General features: G+C 42.2%; 1 protein-coding gene across 2 annotated transcripts in view; it reads right to left on the bottom strand.

Annotated features, from left to right (window-relative positions):
- Positions 1 to 17,502, bottom strand: part of Ror1 (receptor tyrosine kinase-like orphan receptor 1) — a 349,016-nt gene that overhangs the window by 6,990 nt on the left and 324,524 nt on the right. For both annotated transcript variants that reach the window (NM_013845.5, XM_006503121.2), the window contains one exon: positions 11,692 to 11,903. In NM_013845.5, the coding sequence (NP_038873.2) occupies positions 11,692 to 11,903 (212 nt within the window). The remainder of the gene's footprint in view (positions 1 to 11,691; positions 11,904 to 17,502) is intronic.

Here is a 17,502-nt window from a genome sequence, read left to right as displayed (position 1 = left end):
CATGCTAAACCCACACTAACACCTTGCTCCATCCACAGCCTCTAGGGTGTGATTTGGTGGGAACCGAAGGATTTCCTATGAGAGAGAAGGTGTGGCTATGAGAAATGCAACCAATTAAACTGCCTCTCTTTGTCATAGCATGGATGATATGAGTTTTTCTGGTAAGAGTAACCCAAGCCGAGTCCGTCCTGCATGCCGCTGAGGGGAGGGTTCTGATGATAGCTGATGGTAATAAAATAACCTAAGGGGCTCAGACAGACACGCTGACCTCTTCCACGGCATAGTCTGTGTTAATTACCTTTAGTCCTGAACAGGATTTCCAGTCTTGGTGATAGAGAAGGGTAAGAGATTGAACACTAAAGTCTCAGGAAAAGGAGAATCAGAACATAAATTAATGGACTCTCAGAACCAGAGTACCCTCTTCTACACATCTTTCAAGTTAACCCGTGGCGGAAAAAGTATGATTTAGTGAGTTTTGAATGCAAGCAAAAGCCCTGTCTTTTGGAGTTTGCATCTTGGGTCTGCTGTTTTCTACTAGTACTAGTTACTTCCCGAACAGCACTTAACCAATATTAACTGACTTACCACAGGCCTGCATGACCTTGATATTTTTTTTCTTTTAACTTCTCTACTGCCACCCAGAAGTAGATTAAAATTTGTGAGTGATTTAGATCTGCATACAGCCTTAATTAGTTCTACAGAGTCCTTGTAATTCCCTTTATTATTATTATTTTTATATGCGTTCTATCTTCTGCTAGACTTTCTATCTTCTGATATAGTCATTGAGCTTCTTTTAAAAAGTTTTCTTCAAATTGATGGAGAACTCCTTTGCATCTTGGCAGCACCTGAGATGCGGAGTTGCCAGCCTGCTCCTCTTTCTAGGATGTGTAGGTGGAGGCAGAGATTGGGTTGGGCAGAGAGAAGAGCAGGCCAAATTTCTGGGAAAAGGAAGGAAAGGGGTGACCAGGACCGTGGCAATGGCCTGGCTGGTCACCCTCCCTAATCCCCCATCTGCATCCAGTCTTTGGAGCTGCCCCTCCACTCCCCCCCTAAGTTAATTCCTTCTCTCCCATTCACCTTTGCAAGAACTCTGTTCTGTTATTTCATAAGTGAAGAAGGGTGAAAGAAGAAATAGAGTATGTTCAGGACAGCCATTCTGAAGCTTTGGCCAGCAAGGCCAGGCAGAGTGGTGGCCAGGGAGACTGAGCAGGTCTCTGAGACTTACTGGGAGTTGGGAATAATGGCCTGTACTCTAGGGTGTTGCAAACAGTTAGTCATACACATACAAGGCTACATTTTGACCCAGTTGCATCTTGTCATATCTCATCAACAGAGGTAAGCTAGGCAGGCATGTAGCTAAGTGTATTTTCTCTAACTTACCTAAGGAAGGGTTTACTAGAGTCACCCTAAACCAGCTTTGAGTGTTTGCTCTGGGAAGGAGTAGGGTAATCCCTAAACTGGCTGAGTTCAGCAACACTTTCCTTTGTAACACCTGTGCGGCAGCTAGCCTAGAAAATGGCCAGAAACACCCACTCTAAGCTTGGTTTCAGGGGAGCCATTTACGCAGCGATTTGCATTTTAAAAAATGCTCAAATTACTTGGTACAAATGAATCTTAACTACGGACCCATTTTCAAATTTTACATAAATCCTAAACTAGTTAAAAAATCATAAAACCCCTTAAAAGAAGCCGTCAGTAGACTGCTCGGAGATGGCAGGAAATTAGCTGTATTGTTAAGGAACAGATGGTTTATATTATACAAACCCTTTAGGCTAAACTTGTTTAGGTCTGGCATATTGTAAATTATATTTTAGTAATGAAAGTGAAATGACCTCGGCTTGACCTCAAGTGGGGTTTGTCTGTTTGAACCAATGCAGTGGAAGACTATGAAAGAAAATGAAGTCATAAAGTTTTGGCAGTTCAATTTTGGCTCATTTCAAGTTAAGGGGTTATAAATCTGTTTAGTTTTTGTTTGACAAGTATTTGTCATACAGGGATGTACAAAATGTAAAGAAGTGTAAAATACACACGAGGCACAGTGCCAAAGTAAACTAAGTACAAAGGCACCCTGGAAAGAACAGGGTCCTGGGCTCCTATCTCTCCATCATTCCCTCCATTAGTTAAATGACAAGATGGGCTGCGTTTATTATATGCTGTAAGGCAATTAAGTACCTTAAAACCGAAACAGGCTTTCAGTTTAAATGTTAACATTTTTGCTTCTCAAAGTAAACACACATCTGCCTCAGTTCAGCTTTAAAAATTATATAATTTTTGATGGAGGGGGAGGGGAAAAGTTGATGCAGAAGTTGATACATTGGCCAGGGTCTGATAGGGCTTCTTCTCCCAGTCATTTATAGACAGCCACTGGACTGTGGTGGCAATGAGTTCTTTGCAGACAAGAAAGAGAAGAGCATTTAAGTCTGGTACGTGTCTGGTCTAGGTCTGGCTAAGACACGGATCCTGAGACCAGGATAATGATGGTGGTGACCTTTTGACTGAAGGATGAGCAGTAAGTAGGGGTGCCCCCTTTCCTGTCTTCTAACGTGTGATACGGAACTGGTGAGCCATGGACAGAGTTTTAAAGCTATTTTTCATATAGAGATGGGCACAGATGGGTATCAAGAGTCATCTCAGTGACTATATCTTTCTCCCTTGGGAAAGTTTCACCTCAGGTGAGAATTGGATTGAAATGGTCTTCAGGCAGGGCAGGTGAGATGATAGCTTGCTTTCTCTTCCTCCTTTTGCATAGGTGACTAGATTACCCTAAGAAGTGAGGTAAGATTCTATGTGGTCCTCTCCATCTATAATACGAAGCTTGCTTTGAGACTTTGCACTTCTCTGCACTGGACAGAGCTACAGTGTAGTATGGGAGCAGAAGGCAGCCCCAGACAGGAAGGGGGCTCCAAGAGTGGGTACTAATGGACAGCTGAAGTTCATATCCACGTGCTTACCCAAAGCTTCTCTCTGCAGCCCCTGCCTTCCCTGTCACCCAAAGCAAAGCCCCTTCTCATGCTTTGACGACCAGGCTAACTGCAATCCCATGGTGCTTGTTTTGTTTTGTTTTGTTTTGTTTTGTTTTGTTTTGTTTTGTTGAGAAGCAGATTGTACTGAAACCCAAGCACTTGCAAGGGCAGAGGTTTCCACACCATGTCATTTGTGCTTGCCTATCTTAAGAGTGATGGAACAGTCTCTGGCCCTACCAAAATGAGAGGTGTAGTTTTGATAGTGGGATGTAGGAAGAGGGACATACCCTCTTTGGCAGCAGTTTTCTCTGAGATCTCCTTGCCTTGGAGACAGATTCCTTTCTGACTCTCAGGTACCAACCAGCACATCTCCACTAAGCAAGCATAAGAACTGCCTAGACAGTGCACGTGTTAGAGCAATTCTGACCCAAGCAAGGTGCATAGAAAGATGCTTTGGAAAGTTACTGACCAGTGAATAGCTCCTGGCTCATGTTCTGTGCTATAATATATTGATATGCCTTGTGGTATTAATGAGATTCAAGGTTCTTGATATAGTTGAGCTATGCCTTCAGTATAAACCCAGTTACTTAAGATGTATTTATTGACTGGTTATATCTTGCCACAGAACTGGTCTAGTTTACATTAATATAATGAGTCCTATGTTAACATAGATACTAATACTCTTGAATAGCCAGAGTTTACATAGTGACTTGTGTGTTAGAAGAAACATAGCCCTACATTAATGTCATAATCTCAGCCTATAGAAGTTACATATTGAATTCTAGCCATGTGCCAAACATCAAGAGGGTAATAATGGCTGACGAGGCTCCAGGGCCTGAGTCGATGGCTAGTGGAGTCTCAATTCAGACTTCAGATATCCTTTCCCAATTACTCTACCATACCTCCTTGTCTTTCTGTCATAAGTGCTTTTTTTTTTTTTTTTTCCAAAACTGGACCTAACCCTTATCATAGTACTCTAGGGCTCACCCTATGATTTCTCCATTTCATGAATGATACAGTAAGACTCTCAGCAGTTAGCACAACCCTTACATGATGGAGCCAAAGTTCAAACCCAGGTAAGTCTGATCCCGAAGTTCGAGCACTTTTCTGGAAAAGGGTGGTGGCGATTTTCCTTTGAGGCCTGAAAGGGTCTCCATCTTTAAACCATGGCGACTACTGGCAGGCAAGTGGAATGTTCAAAGCTGGAGAAGGTTCTGGTCTATGAACTTAGCCTTATTACACTGTTCTGTTGATTACTGGGTACGTGAACAGAACCTAGGGATGGCACCTTTGACTGAATGAGCACAAGATCCTGGGGGAACATTTAAATGGAAGGTGCCTTAGCAAGTGTACTCTGCTTACCTTCAGAGCTTACCTTCTTCCCCTCATGCTTTCTTGGTTCTTAGGTAAACAATGTTAGGTTTGTGAAACAATAAACTCCACTGATAAAACAGATATGACTACATCCTAAGAGCTCAGATGCCAGCCTTTGGGAAGATTATGGACAGGTTCAAAGCCTACAGATGAACTAAGAGGCTTCTGGCTAATACAATCAAATTCTAGCGGGAGGTTGAACCCAGACTTTGCCACATTAGATCTGTATCTCTCTGAAAGGGACTTAATTTAAACATCTTTCTTTTCTCTGCAGTGTAACTGTCTAATCATGTAAGTATTTGGTAGTGACTGGTATTGATTCTGGGGGAGTTTCTTTAGAGTGCCTATGGTAAAACTTCTTTTCTACTCAGAAATGCAACAAACAAATGTCAGTATTTTCTTTTTTTAAGAATAGGGATGTGTGTATGTGTATATATGCATGAGGGCATATGAGTGCAGGTACTTGTGTTCAGAAGAGGATGTCTAATCCTCTGGATTGGAGTTTCAGGAAGCTATGAACTACATAATATAGGTGCAAGGGACTGAACCCCTCTCTACTGCAAGAGCAGTACACACTCCTAACTACCACGCCACTCTGCAGCCTCTGCTTTTGATCTCCAGTCACTAATCTAATTACTGATCTCCAGTTATGAATTTTGATACCAGGTTGATCATTCTGTGGTCTTATGGGCTCATGAGTGTCAACAAACATGAAAATTAAGACAGTGGATGAAAAGAGGAAGTCTTTGAGCCCTAGACACATATAGACTTGGCTTGGAGGTTTGGCTTTTCCTGCTGGCTGTGGGACTTTGGGAAAATTCTAATCTCAAGCTTCATTTTCTTTTCCCACCCAAACTTAGACTCAAATGAGAGTTTCTTCGCAAGGAAATTATACAAAGTCTGTGGAAATACCACAGTCACACACAGTGATGAAGTACACTAGTCAGTCCTTTCATGGTCCCTGTTGATGGGGCTCATTCCTCTGAAACAGTTTCTGAATGAGGCTCTCCAGCTGAGATGAGGGGTGGATGCCCTAATGCATTATGGGAGTGAGGCAGGAATTTATACCGCCCAGCTGTCCAAAGAGTTAGGTCTATGTCTTAACTCGGATTCTGTTGCCTCTGTTTCTTCCCAGTTGTGCTGGGGGCTTGCTTCATCTTTTTGTTTTCTTCTAAACCCACACTGCCCTATTCAGAGCAGCTGGCTTCAGACAAGTTTGTAGTTATCACTGGAACCAAAAATAATAGGAATTTCTAGCTACTTCTATCTGCAAGGTGCCAGACACTCTACCTCAAAGTGTCAGAAACATTCTTAAGTACTATTTTTATCTTTCCTTCTTCACAGGTGAGAAAATAAAGGTTCAGAGAAGTGTTGAGTAAGTGATTTGTTTAAGATCTCATGCCAGTAGATAATGGAGCCAAGATCTGTAATCCAATCTTTCTACCTCTTAAATCCCAGCTCTTTGAAGACTATCATGCTACCTCCTAGCAATACACTGGGGTTGGTGTGTGTGTGTGTGTGTGTGTGTGTGTGTGTGTGTGTGTATTTAGGACAGTTAGGCACAGACCATGGGAACTCTGGGGTGCCGGATGAACTTTAAAGCTTGAGATTGGTCCTTCCACGTTGATAAGTTGTTTTACCCAGGGGCAGCTACAGGCCCACCAGAGAATGGAACGAGACAGAGAAAATAGAAAATAGATGTTTCCCCCAGGGAAGTGAAGAAAGAGACATGAAAGGAAGGAGACAGGAGAAAAGGCCAGGGGAAAGGATCTAAAGGTGTGGTTAAGACTGCCAGGTGCTTCTGTGACATTCAAGAGGATGGGGACTTGGAGGGGACATTCATTAAGTCACACCATCAGTGGGACTCAGAAGCTGTCTCAGTAGGATGGTGAGACTAGGTGGGAAGGCATTGGCTGCTCTGGAACTAGAGTTATCAGTGGTTATGAGATGCCATGTGGGTGCTAGGAATTGAAGCCAGTTCCTCTGTAAGAGCAGCATATATTCTTAAGTGCTGACCCATATCTCCCGCCCCTGACTGGGAAAGTTATCAAGAACAGTTTGTTGCTAAATAATGTGACACCTGGAAAGGACAGGTGTTCAAAAACAGCAGCCAGACCACAGGAGGGCTTTGATAACTAGCAAAAGAGATGGGTCCAAATATATAGACACTAAATCTCAGTAAATTCAGCCACTACCTTGGCAGAAGAACAAAGACAGAAGTGTGTCCTGGAAGTTAAAAAAAAAATGGAGCAGCTGGCAAGAATGGGGGTTGGGGGAAGTGGTGGGGGAGTGGGTGAACTCATCTGTGGCTTCCAGCTTCAGAAAGCCTGGCAGGTCCTGTTCTCCCATCAGGTAGGAAGGAGCTGGAGGAGTTTGACCCTGGAGCTACTTGGACTTGGGCTGCAACCTGCCTAGGCCCACCCTCCTCCTGTGCCATTCTTAATCTCCCCAAATCCCAGTCTCTCTGCCTGCCTAGCTAACCTGAGGCAGGAGAGGAAGCTGGATGTCCTCTGTCCCTGCTGAGGAACTTATTCCGGTCTCTCTGTCTCTGTCTCTGTCTCTGTCTGTCTCTGTCTGTCTCTCTCTCTCTGTCTCTCTCTCTCTCTCTCTCTCTCTCTCTCTCTCTCTCTCTCTCTCTCTCTCTCTCTGAGTGGATGGTCTGTTTTTGAGGATGAGAGGGTTTAGGGAAGTGGAGGCAGAGGGAGAGAATCAGAGAGAAGTCACTTTCTAGGTTCCTCCTTTTCTATAGTACCCCACTAAACCAAAGAACCAAAGAAATAAAACAACTGAAACTCCCATAAACTATAACATCCATAAATACAGAAAAACCTTGTTTACTTTGGGTACTGCTTGAAATCACGTTTAAAAATTAATCAGCTTGAAATCTTTTGCTTAGGGGGAAAAAAAAAAAGGAAACTGAACAAACCTGGCCCTTCTCCCAGGCTCTGCACGATGAGAGGGTGGCCCCAGAGAGAATGTCCCATCGCCTCCTGCCTGCCCATGCCTCTGCTAAGCCACCTTTCTGGTGAACTGTGGGCTATCAAGAATCTTTTTTGTTTTGGTTTTTGGTTTTTTGTTTGTTTGTTTTTTTGTTTTCAGCATCCTACTCTACCTCTGGGGCCCAGGCCCACCTTGCATCCAGTCTGTCTACTGAGGCTGCTTACTGTCTTCAGGGAAGGGGGATCGGTTTCTAATCTCCAGAAGTCTCTCCTTAATCCAAACACTGAGGGGGAGATGTCAGCAGTTCCACCAATGAAGAGAGATGGGAACAGAGAGTTTCCACCCTGAAAGGCACATTCAGGTGGATAAATAATAATCCTGGGGGCTGGGGGCCTTTTTTTTTTTTTTTAATAGGACAAGGGAAAAATTTGAAGACAGTCAGGGTAGACCAGCATTGACCCCTCAATCCCTTTTCACCCCCTGGGCTCCAAATGCCCTCTCTGTTTGGCTCTGCCAGTGTGCTTGGTTGCACGGCTTTCCCCTTCCTTCTTATGTGTGTCCCTTCCTCTCAGATTTTTAAAGGCACATGCAACATTTATGTGGCAGCGACTTTCACATGAAGTCTTAGAGATCGTTTGCCTCTAGGAATTTTCCCTTTGTGCTTCCTTCAGGAAAGGCACTTGGTAAGAACCAAAACAAACAACCTCAAAACCCAGAGGCAAATCTCTTAGGACAGTAATCAGGAGACAGACAGAATTTATTTTGTTGCCTCTTTCCCCCTCCCCCAACATAGTCAAGAACTTGAGCCAGCCCTACTTCCTGGCTTGGTCCAGAAGAGCTTGTGAGCCATTGGGTGGCTAAATTCCAAACCCTGTATTGAAGACATCCCCACACTGGGAAATTTTGCAAGGAGCACATCAAAAATTAGCCAGACACAATGAAAACAACATCTGCCCCATCGACTCCATGCCAATGTCTTACATTTGTCTCTTTGATCCTGGAGGGCAGAGAGGGTTTATTACTCTGGCCACTACATGTTCCTCCTGGTGCTGGGTTACATCACTTTTAACTCTGGCCTCTTCAAGATTTCAGAGAAGCCAACGGTGTCTCTGGCTACCCAGCACAGACTGGCCAAGGGTATCCACTGATCCTTCCTTCCCACTTTTATGAACAAATTACTTTGCAAAAACTTTATGAGCTGGTGAGACCAAGTGTTTAGAGTTGGAAAACCTTTTATTCATATTTTACACACACAGATTATTGAGCCTTTGATATTGACTGCTGTGTTTCATTGGGTTTTTTTGGGGGGTGTGTGTCTAGGTTTCCATATTTATCCAACAGCATACTAGTATCTACTTTATGTAATACCTATGAAGATCAAATGTCATGGAAATTAAAGCTGCTAGTGTTGTCAATCAGTCACCTCCATCCATAGACAGCTGAAAGGGACCCCAGCAACAATGTCAGCAATCAAGCTCGGTCCCCTTCCCTTTTAATAAATCTCCCACAAGACCTGTTGTGTGGTGTGATTTTTTGGGGGGATTCACCATCTAGTCCCATCACCTAGTATACACGTTTTGGTAATTTGTATCAATCTCTATATACTAACATTCTCTGTTATGCCACAGAGGCCTCTGAATTCTTTATTTGGAAACACTGTTAATTCAGAGATTCCTGCTTCTTAGAGACTGTGCGTTACAAGCACGGTTCCACTAAGAATGGAATTCAGGTAATGAGCAAGGCTAATCTATAAAATGGATGTATTTGTTTTCTGAACAGTAGTCACTTTCCCATGGATTCCAGCACAGTAGTCAGGACTGTGTCCCCAGGACAGTGGCTACTGCATGCTGTGCCATTGTAACCAACTAAATGAGTGACACAGAAATGATAGGAAAGAAATGGCTATTGCATGGGAATCTTCATATAGAGCCCACTATTGCTCTGAGAATATGCATGAATACCAGCCCCCTCTCTTTCCTTCACTCTTGTAGTAGTATTAAGTAAAAACTGAGTATGGCATGACATTAATTACTATAATGCATGCAAACCAGCTAACCAGAATCCAGGATTTTAAAAGCATCAAACCTTGATTCTCACCACCCCAAGTCTATGACATGAACTGACCTCTAAGGCATTTACATTTATATTTCCTTTTTAAAATCACTGGTAGACTAGCTGAGACTCCTACCTGTGGAGGATATGGAGACTGAAGTGGCCACCTCCTGTAGTCAGGCAGGATTTCCAGAGAAGGGAGGGGACATCAACCTACCCACAAAAACCTTCAACCTGAAATTTGTCCTGCCTACAAGATGTGCAGGAATAAAGATGGTGCAGAGAATTAGGGAACAGCCAACCAATGACTGCCCCAATTTGAGACCCATTTCATGTGGGAGAGCCAACCCTTGACACTATTAATGATACCCTGCTGTGCTTGCAGACAGGAGCCTAGAGAGGCTTTATTCAGAAGCAGATAGAAACACAGACATTCACAGCCGAACATAGGCAGAGCTCAGGGAGTCTGTGGAAGAGTTGCAGATAGAATTGAACAAACTGGAGGGGCCAAAGACATCACAAAAAAAAAAAAAAAAAAAAAAAAAAAACCCTACAGAGTTAACTAACCTGGCACCATAGGGGCTCACAGAGACTGAACCATCAACCAAAGAACACACAGGGGCTGGACCTAGGTCCTACAAATTCATAGCTTGGTCTTCATGTGGGTCCCCTAACAATTGGAACGGAGGCTGTCTCTGACTCTGTTTCCTGCCATTGGATCACCTTCCCTTAACAGGACTGCCTGTTTGGGCATCAGCAGGAGAGGATGTGCCTAGTCCTGCTGCCAATGGATGTCCCAGAGCGGTACCTAAGAGGGACTTCTCAGAGAAGGAGAGGGGGTAACTGGGGGAGGGATTTGTAAGGGTGGGACTGGGAGGAAAGAAAGGAGAGGAGCTGCCATCAGGACATAAAAGTGACTAAATAAATAAATTAATGAAAATAATGAAAAATATTTTAAATAAAGGGGAAAAGAACAAAAATAATAAGTGGTAGAAATGTACAGTTGGGCTGGAGAGATGGCTCAGTGGTTAAGAGCACTGACTGCTTTTCCAGAGGACCCAATTTCAATTCCCAGCAACCACACAGTGGCTTACAACCAACCACCTGTAATGGGATCTGATGCATTCTTCTAGGGTGTGTCTGAAGACAGCTGCAGTGTACTCATATAAATAAAAAAATAAACAACTCTTAAAAAAGAGAAATGAACACTTAACTAGTTGAGCAGTGGTTTGGTTTAAGAAACAATGTTTGAAAGTGAAAATTTCACATTTAAAGAACCTGAAAACCAACAAATATGACTTTGTAACTGCAAATGTGTTTTGAAGACTTTGTTTTTTTAAAAAACAAATCCTTACAACATGAAGCAAAATAAAATAAATAATATGAGATGTGATAGTCTCCATAATTCTACTATACTTAATAAGCAAGAAGATGAGTTAATGTAAGTGTGAAGACATTGGGTTTCCTAAAAGTTTATTATCAAGGTGAAGAGAAAAATGTAGTCCCTAACACAGAGAGGAGACAAATAATTGTTGCATGCATGGTCTTCTGGAGTTGGAACAAGATGAAAAGCTAAGCATTTGGAAGCAGGAACTCTAAACTGTTGAAATGCATCTCTTCAGAAGGGCCTGGGACTGAGATGTTGGCCTTCTTGAGAGGAAGTGCTTTTAGACCACAGTGCAGGATCTAGAATAGCAGCTGCACTCAGAGCAAAACCAGAGACCCTGGGATGCTCACCAGGACCTTGAGCAGCCTACATGTTGAAAGATGTGTTGGAAAAGCAACAAGAAGGGGCTGGTAATCTAGCAGAGAGGGGGAAGACTCAGGTGGACTATAACAGAACAACTTCAAAGAGGACCAGGAGGAAAACATTTCTATTAAAAGATGCTTTAAGCAAAGGGAAATAGATTTAAATTAGGCATTAAAAAGATTTCTCAAAAAAAAGCCATAGTAAAAAGTACATGACATATAATTTACTGTCTTAATCATTCAAAATTATATAGTATAGTATAACAAATTTCTATATTCATTCCATGTACCATAAAACAGGCAAGTTTGTAAACAATGTTAGATCTCTCTTTTCTTTCACATTGGTTAAAAGAGCATGGAATTTCTTTCTTTGAATTTGAAAAGCAGCTCACACTCTGAGCCCTGTGGGCCTGGCAGAGAGCCCTCCTGGCCAGTTGGCTCCAGTGTAGGGCTGTGGTCTGGCTTGCCCCACACTCCTGAGCTGCCCATGGGAAAGGCAGAGTTCCATGGTTCTCCTCTGTGTTTGCTTTGAACTCTGCCTGTGTCTCTCCTCTGGTTCAAGCAGGAGGGCTGTAGCAGGTCACTCTCCCCTGACGCATGCCACCCATCTTACCTTGGGCTTGTATGCATTGAGCATGGACATCTCCACATTCTGTCCTCTGACGGGTTTTGGCTGCCTCTGGACTGGTGGTGATGAAGACTTCTGGTTATTGCGGCACACACAGATGAAGAAGAAGAGGAAGGCGATAGCCAGGGGAATGGCCACACTTGGCACCAGAATGTACAAGATTTCCATTTTATTCTTCTCTTTGGAATCTTTGGAATCTGGGGACAGAAAAAAAAAAAGGCAAGTGTTATACTGGTCAAAAAAAATGTATAATATTACATTGCAAAGTTTAAACGATTTATTCTATACATTCACAGTGAGAGAAAAAGAATCTAATGCATATTATGATTTGTTTCTATCAAACCCTCAATGTAGTTTACTGAAGTTTAAAAGTTTAAAGTTCAAATGTTTGAAAATCACAGCTGGACATTGTGAAGGTTCTGGATGTGTGATGGGACCTCTGATGTTCCCTTTCTCCCACAGCCAACCTGCATTTCTCTCACACCTTAGAAGTTAAATGACACATGAACTTACTGGGTGTATATATTATTATATATTGTGTACATGAAGCCTTAACGCAGACCACAAGGCTCTTCTCCATTGGCTGTTGGCCCAGATCAAACACCATAGAGTGGTGCTCCTGAGTTTCAAGGTGCCCCTGCCTTGGGAACTAGGGATATGCTGGGCCGGCCATGAATCTTCCAGGATCAATATGACTGCAGAATCCTGGTCCCCACTTTGGAAGGTACTGCCTTGAGAATGTGAGGGCCTGTAGGCAGGCTGGGTCGGTTCAGTGTCTGGCAAGCTACACAACTGAAGCTAATCATTTGGCAATGTGGGTCTCACTCTCTCTCATCGAGAAGGGAAGTGAGTGTTCTGGAGGGTGTCTACAAGTCCCTCCAACACAGAAGTGCTGTATAACTTGACACTTTTTGAAACCCCAGGATTTGTCTTGAATGGTTTCATATGAACCCAGTAACTGCAAGTGCTAACACTTTGAAGTATATTTTTGAAATCTTATACATCCATTTTACTATTGCTTGGCAAAGAATTTAATATATATAGAAGGATATGAGGTATGCCTTTCTTTTTATTCATTTGAACCGGACCAGTAAAGCCAAAAGCTTTGGGCATATGTCATCATTAATGAACTATTTGTCTGGTAAAATAAACACACGAATTATGGGATGGTAATTAGAGAGGTTACAATAATGACATACCCTGACCACCAAGACCAGCTGTCTTTCTTTAGCAAAACCCACAGTGTGAACATTTTGACTGACACAACATTTAGAGATGCTTATTTACTCTGTGGAAGGATCAACATGCTTCCATTCAGCTATCCTCCCACTCCCTCAACAAGTGTGAGCCACTGTGTGCCGAGAGCTGGTCTTGAAACTGAGAGTGCAGAATGAATTACTACATGCCCGATTCATTTAAGAATTTCACAGTCTTATAAGGAAATAGAGACAGTGCTATTATAATACGTCGTTGTAAATGCAGATGCAGACGTATAAACAAAATGACAACAGGACCCCAAGAAGGTCCCTTTAAACAAAGAGGGCTCTAGGCACTCGTAAGTGGAAATAGTCTTTATTTTTTCATTTTCTTTGAGACCTCTTTGGCGAGATACCACAATACTGAGCCTTCTTCTCAAATACATTTAGCATGTAACCTTAGGAAGGAGACACCCCCCCCCCAACTCAATTTTGAGAACATTCACTTTGTGTTAATGCCAGAAGTCTTGTGGAAGGATGTATACCTGGCACAAAAAATAGCATTTTTACTCTACTTATTTTTCCACCAGCATAAGTCATGCTTCCTATCACCATTATGATAAACTGGGGACTTTTCAAAATGAACTCATTTTATAATGACAACCAGCTCCATGGGAAAAGAAACACGCATACCCCTATTTTTATGGTGAAGAAGAGCTAAACTACTCGCTAGTCTGAGAATACACAGCTGGCAGGTCAGAGGCTGGGTGCCTCCCAATAGCATTTGTTCCATGCTGTCAGATCGAACATGACCCTGGGCTATCAATGGTTGAGTTCTTGATTATGCGCACCTATGTTCTCATGGTGGGAGCCCATGAGGGGAACCTGTAATGTAGGGAGTGTGGCATCAAAGTTCTAAGCTCCCCACTTTCCACTGTCATGTGTAAATAGTAAACCGGGGAACTGCTGGGGCTCACACTAACTCTGTAATTTTCTCAAATGGTGATTGTGTTTGTATGTCTGGGGATAGGTGAATGGAGGAATACACATCTCAGGGTCTAATGTGAGCCTATGTACACACACACGGTGCACACACAGGTTAGAGGCAATGTGGCAGAGTAAAGGAAGCATTTATCTTAAAGTCAGATACTTCTGAATACTGTCCTTGTCATCATTGAGGTCAAGTTGAGCCAGTTTAACCATGCTATGTATACGCCATGATATGTAAACAAAAAAACAAAAAACAAAACAAAACAAAACAAAACACCTAAAGACAAAACCCTACACACTTTATAGGTTGCTGTAAGGATAGTCATATGGAAAGTAGCTGTTCTAATGCCTGTTGCAACTCAAGTGTTTTCCCTTAGAGACAAGGGGATTGTGCGATAAACATTTGGAGCTGGAAAGTCCAAATAACCTTAAGCAGAAATCACCCTCTCTGATCTTCAGCTCTTCCTGTATTAAACAGGTATAATAATAGCTAGTCTTCCAATCTTATTTGGTTCATGTGAGACTCAAATGGGATCAGGTTCACGAAAGAACCCTGGATAATTGAAAATTGCTATTCGGTTGTTGGATGCTCTATTATTAACATTATAGAATTTCTCTGTGTGAGCGGGTGATCCCTGCTGTTATTCTTGGATTTTCTGTGAAATCATTATGAGCGTAACGATTACAAAAGGAACGAGGCTAATTTACTACTAATGTAATGCTAGTTATTTCTTCAGCCCAGAGTTTTAGCAACAAGAGAAAGTAGAGTCTCACCTGTCTGCCAACAAAGGAATCTATTCTACCTTCATTCTCTATCAGATTAGGCACGGGAGGACAGCAGGAAGGCCTTTTATTGTAAATGGGCGGGCTGGGAAAAATGCTCCCGTGGGTCTGCTGGAGAATAAACTTCAAGAGGCTAAATCCTTTTAACACAGCCAGACTTGGCTCCTCTGCTTACACAGAGGATTCATGGAGCACAGCAGGCAGAGTCTGCTTGCCAAGTGCAACAGTCCCAAGGGACAATAGGTGGTCATGTTGGGAGAGATGGAAGACAGGCTCAGAGTACCCCAAGACTTCAAAGTCATTCCTCCCTGATTGCCACTGTATGGTCTTGGCTAGAAGGGGATCCAGTCTGCAGCAGCAGCAGCAGCAGCAGCAGCAGCAGCAGCAGCAGCAGCAGCAGCAACAACAACAACAACAACATCAAGCCTTAAAAAAAGATGTCCCATAGAACAGCAATCAGCCTTTGTGAAAAAAATTATAAAACTAACTACTACCTGGGAATTACATTTTAAAAATTCTTGTATAGTGGTGTGTGTGTGTGTGTGTGTGTGTGTGTGTGTGTGTGTGTGTATTTGTGCCACAGTGTGCCTTTGGAGTCAAGAGAATGGAAGAAATTGGTCCTTTCCTTAAACCATGTGGGTCCTGGGAATCAAACTCAGGTCTTCAGGCTTGATGCTACCAAGTTCCTTTACCCCCTGATCATTTTTCCTGGCCCTTACAATTTAAACAGTTCCATTCCTCATTTTAACCTGACACTTCAGTGTGACTTTAATTTACACGTTGAGACCTTGAAGCTGAAAAAGGATAAATGATGTATAGAAGCTAGACCGTAAGAGTCCTCTGGCATCAACACAGCCATGCTTCCTAAATTAAAACACAGCTACCCACAGTATCAGATGGGGATAATGGCCATCATTTGGATGCCAAGATTCCCCATCATTGAGGATTCCTATCAATGGGGTTCATACTAGGCACAGACATATACAACACACTGGAACAAAGGCCATTGTTCTTATTATTCACTTGAAAGGGTATCAGACCCCTCAAATGCACTGCAGAGAAATTGTCTAGAAATTAGAACGGTGAAGATTTTTAAAACTTTAGGATAACTTTAAAAATTACACATACTTTTTATATAATGTTCAGTACTTGGGATCTTTGGAACCAGCAATGTAGTCAAGATCATGTGGTTAATTATCTTTAAAAAACAAAACAAAACAAAACAAAAACGACAGCTTGGTATCACACACCTGGCATTCCTATTTTATTTTTATAATGCTATTCAATATTTTGATTAGTAACTAAATATAATGGGGAAAATATCCCCCCTACCCCCGTTTTTTAACCCTTAAAGGTGCTTAAAGCAAAGTAAACATGATTTCTTATTTAAGAGGGACTTTTATAAAGTAAAATTATCATTTGATTATCATTTGAAATGTAACCCTTGAGTTAAAATAAAATGCACTGATTTTAAACAGCAAATGTGGGAAGAAATTATATAGAACCTTAGAATTCAAAGGAAATGAAATGAGTCTTAACGAGTCATCTGAAAAAGTTGTACAAACCATAGAAAATAAGGGTCTCTACCATGTATCTGAAAACTCCGGAATAAGTGGGTATGTAACATGCAGATGACTGCATTGGCGATATTTTAATGTAGGCCTAGGCACCAAGGGAGAAGGAACCATAATGAGGTCTTCAGTTGGCAGGCATGCCTAGCATTTAAGCCCCTGACTTAAGGCTAGAAACACCTAGAATATACTGCTTATTCTCAGATGAGTCCTGTGTTCAAAAGTGGAACAGCTCCTCTCAAGGACAACAGTGACTCCTGTGCAGTCAGCGTCTTAGTTACACTGAGGGAATGCAGCCCATTTGTGAGCAGTTGGGGAAAATCTTAGTAACTGGAATCTCTACACATTTCCTAAAGCTAAACTCGGGGCTCCATTCTCTTCTTCTGTAAAAAGGAAAAACAAACCTACAAATAAAACCAAAAACAACACGGGGCAATCTCTCTTAATAAGGAAAAGATTTCCAAATTTAAAAACACATATATTGAAACTGATCGAGTTTAAGCATATAGCTTAATGAAGATAAATGTGTCATCAGGCAAATTGCGTGGAGAACGTTTTTATTTTGCAAAATTGAAACTTGTATCCATCCCTGTTCCTCTCCCCAGCTGTACCTTGGCAATCACCTTCCTACTTTCCATTTTCATGTAGATGGGATTATACAGCACTTATTCTGTGGCTATCTTATCTTTCAATAATGTCCTCTTAGTTTATCATGTTGTACCATATAGAATTTCCTTCTCTTTAAAAACCAAACAATATTCTGTAGCATGCATGTACTGTACTTTTAGTTTGTCTTAGGGTTTCAATTGCTATCATAAAACACTAGGGCCAGAGCAAATTGGGGAGGAAAGGGCTTATTTCATCTTACAGCCTATAGACTGTCATCTTGGGAAGTCAGGCAGGAGCTGATACGGAGTCCATGGGAGAACACTGCTTACCTGCTTGCTCATGATTTGCCTAGCCTGCTTTCTTATAGCACCGAGGCCCACTAGCCTATGGATGGCATCACCCACAGTGAGCTGAGCCCTCCTATATCAGTCATCAACTGTCAATCAAGAAAATACTCTATAGGCCAATCTGGTGGTGATATTTTCTCAGTTGAGTTTTTCCCCTTCCAAATGACTCTAACTTGTGTCAAGTTGACATAAAACTAGCCAAACACCATCCATTCATGAGTATTTGGGTTGCTGTAATGCACATGAGTGTTTAAATAACTCTTTGAAATCCTGCCTTCAATCCTCTTGAATAAATACCTA

The sequence above is a fragment of the Mus musculus genome, chromosome 4 (assembly GCF_000001635.26).
Source record: "Mus musculus strain C57BL/6J chromosome 4, GRCm38.p6 C57BL/6J".
Lineage (NCBI taxonomy): Eukaryota > Metazoa > Chordata > Mammalia > Rodentia > Muridae > Mus > Mus musculus.
The sequence above is the reverse complement of the archived record's forward strand: the minus strand, read 5'-3'. Positions and strand labels throughout refer to the sequence as shown.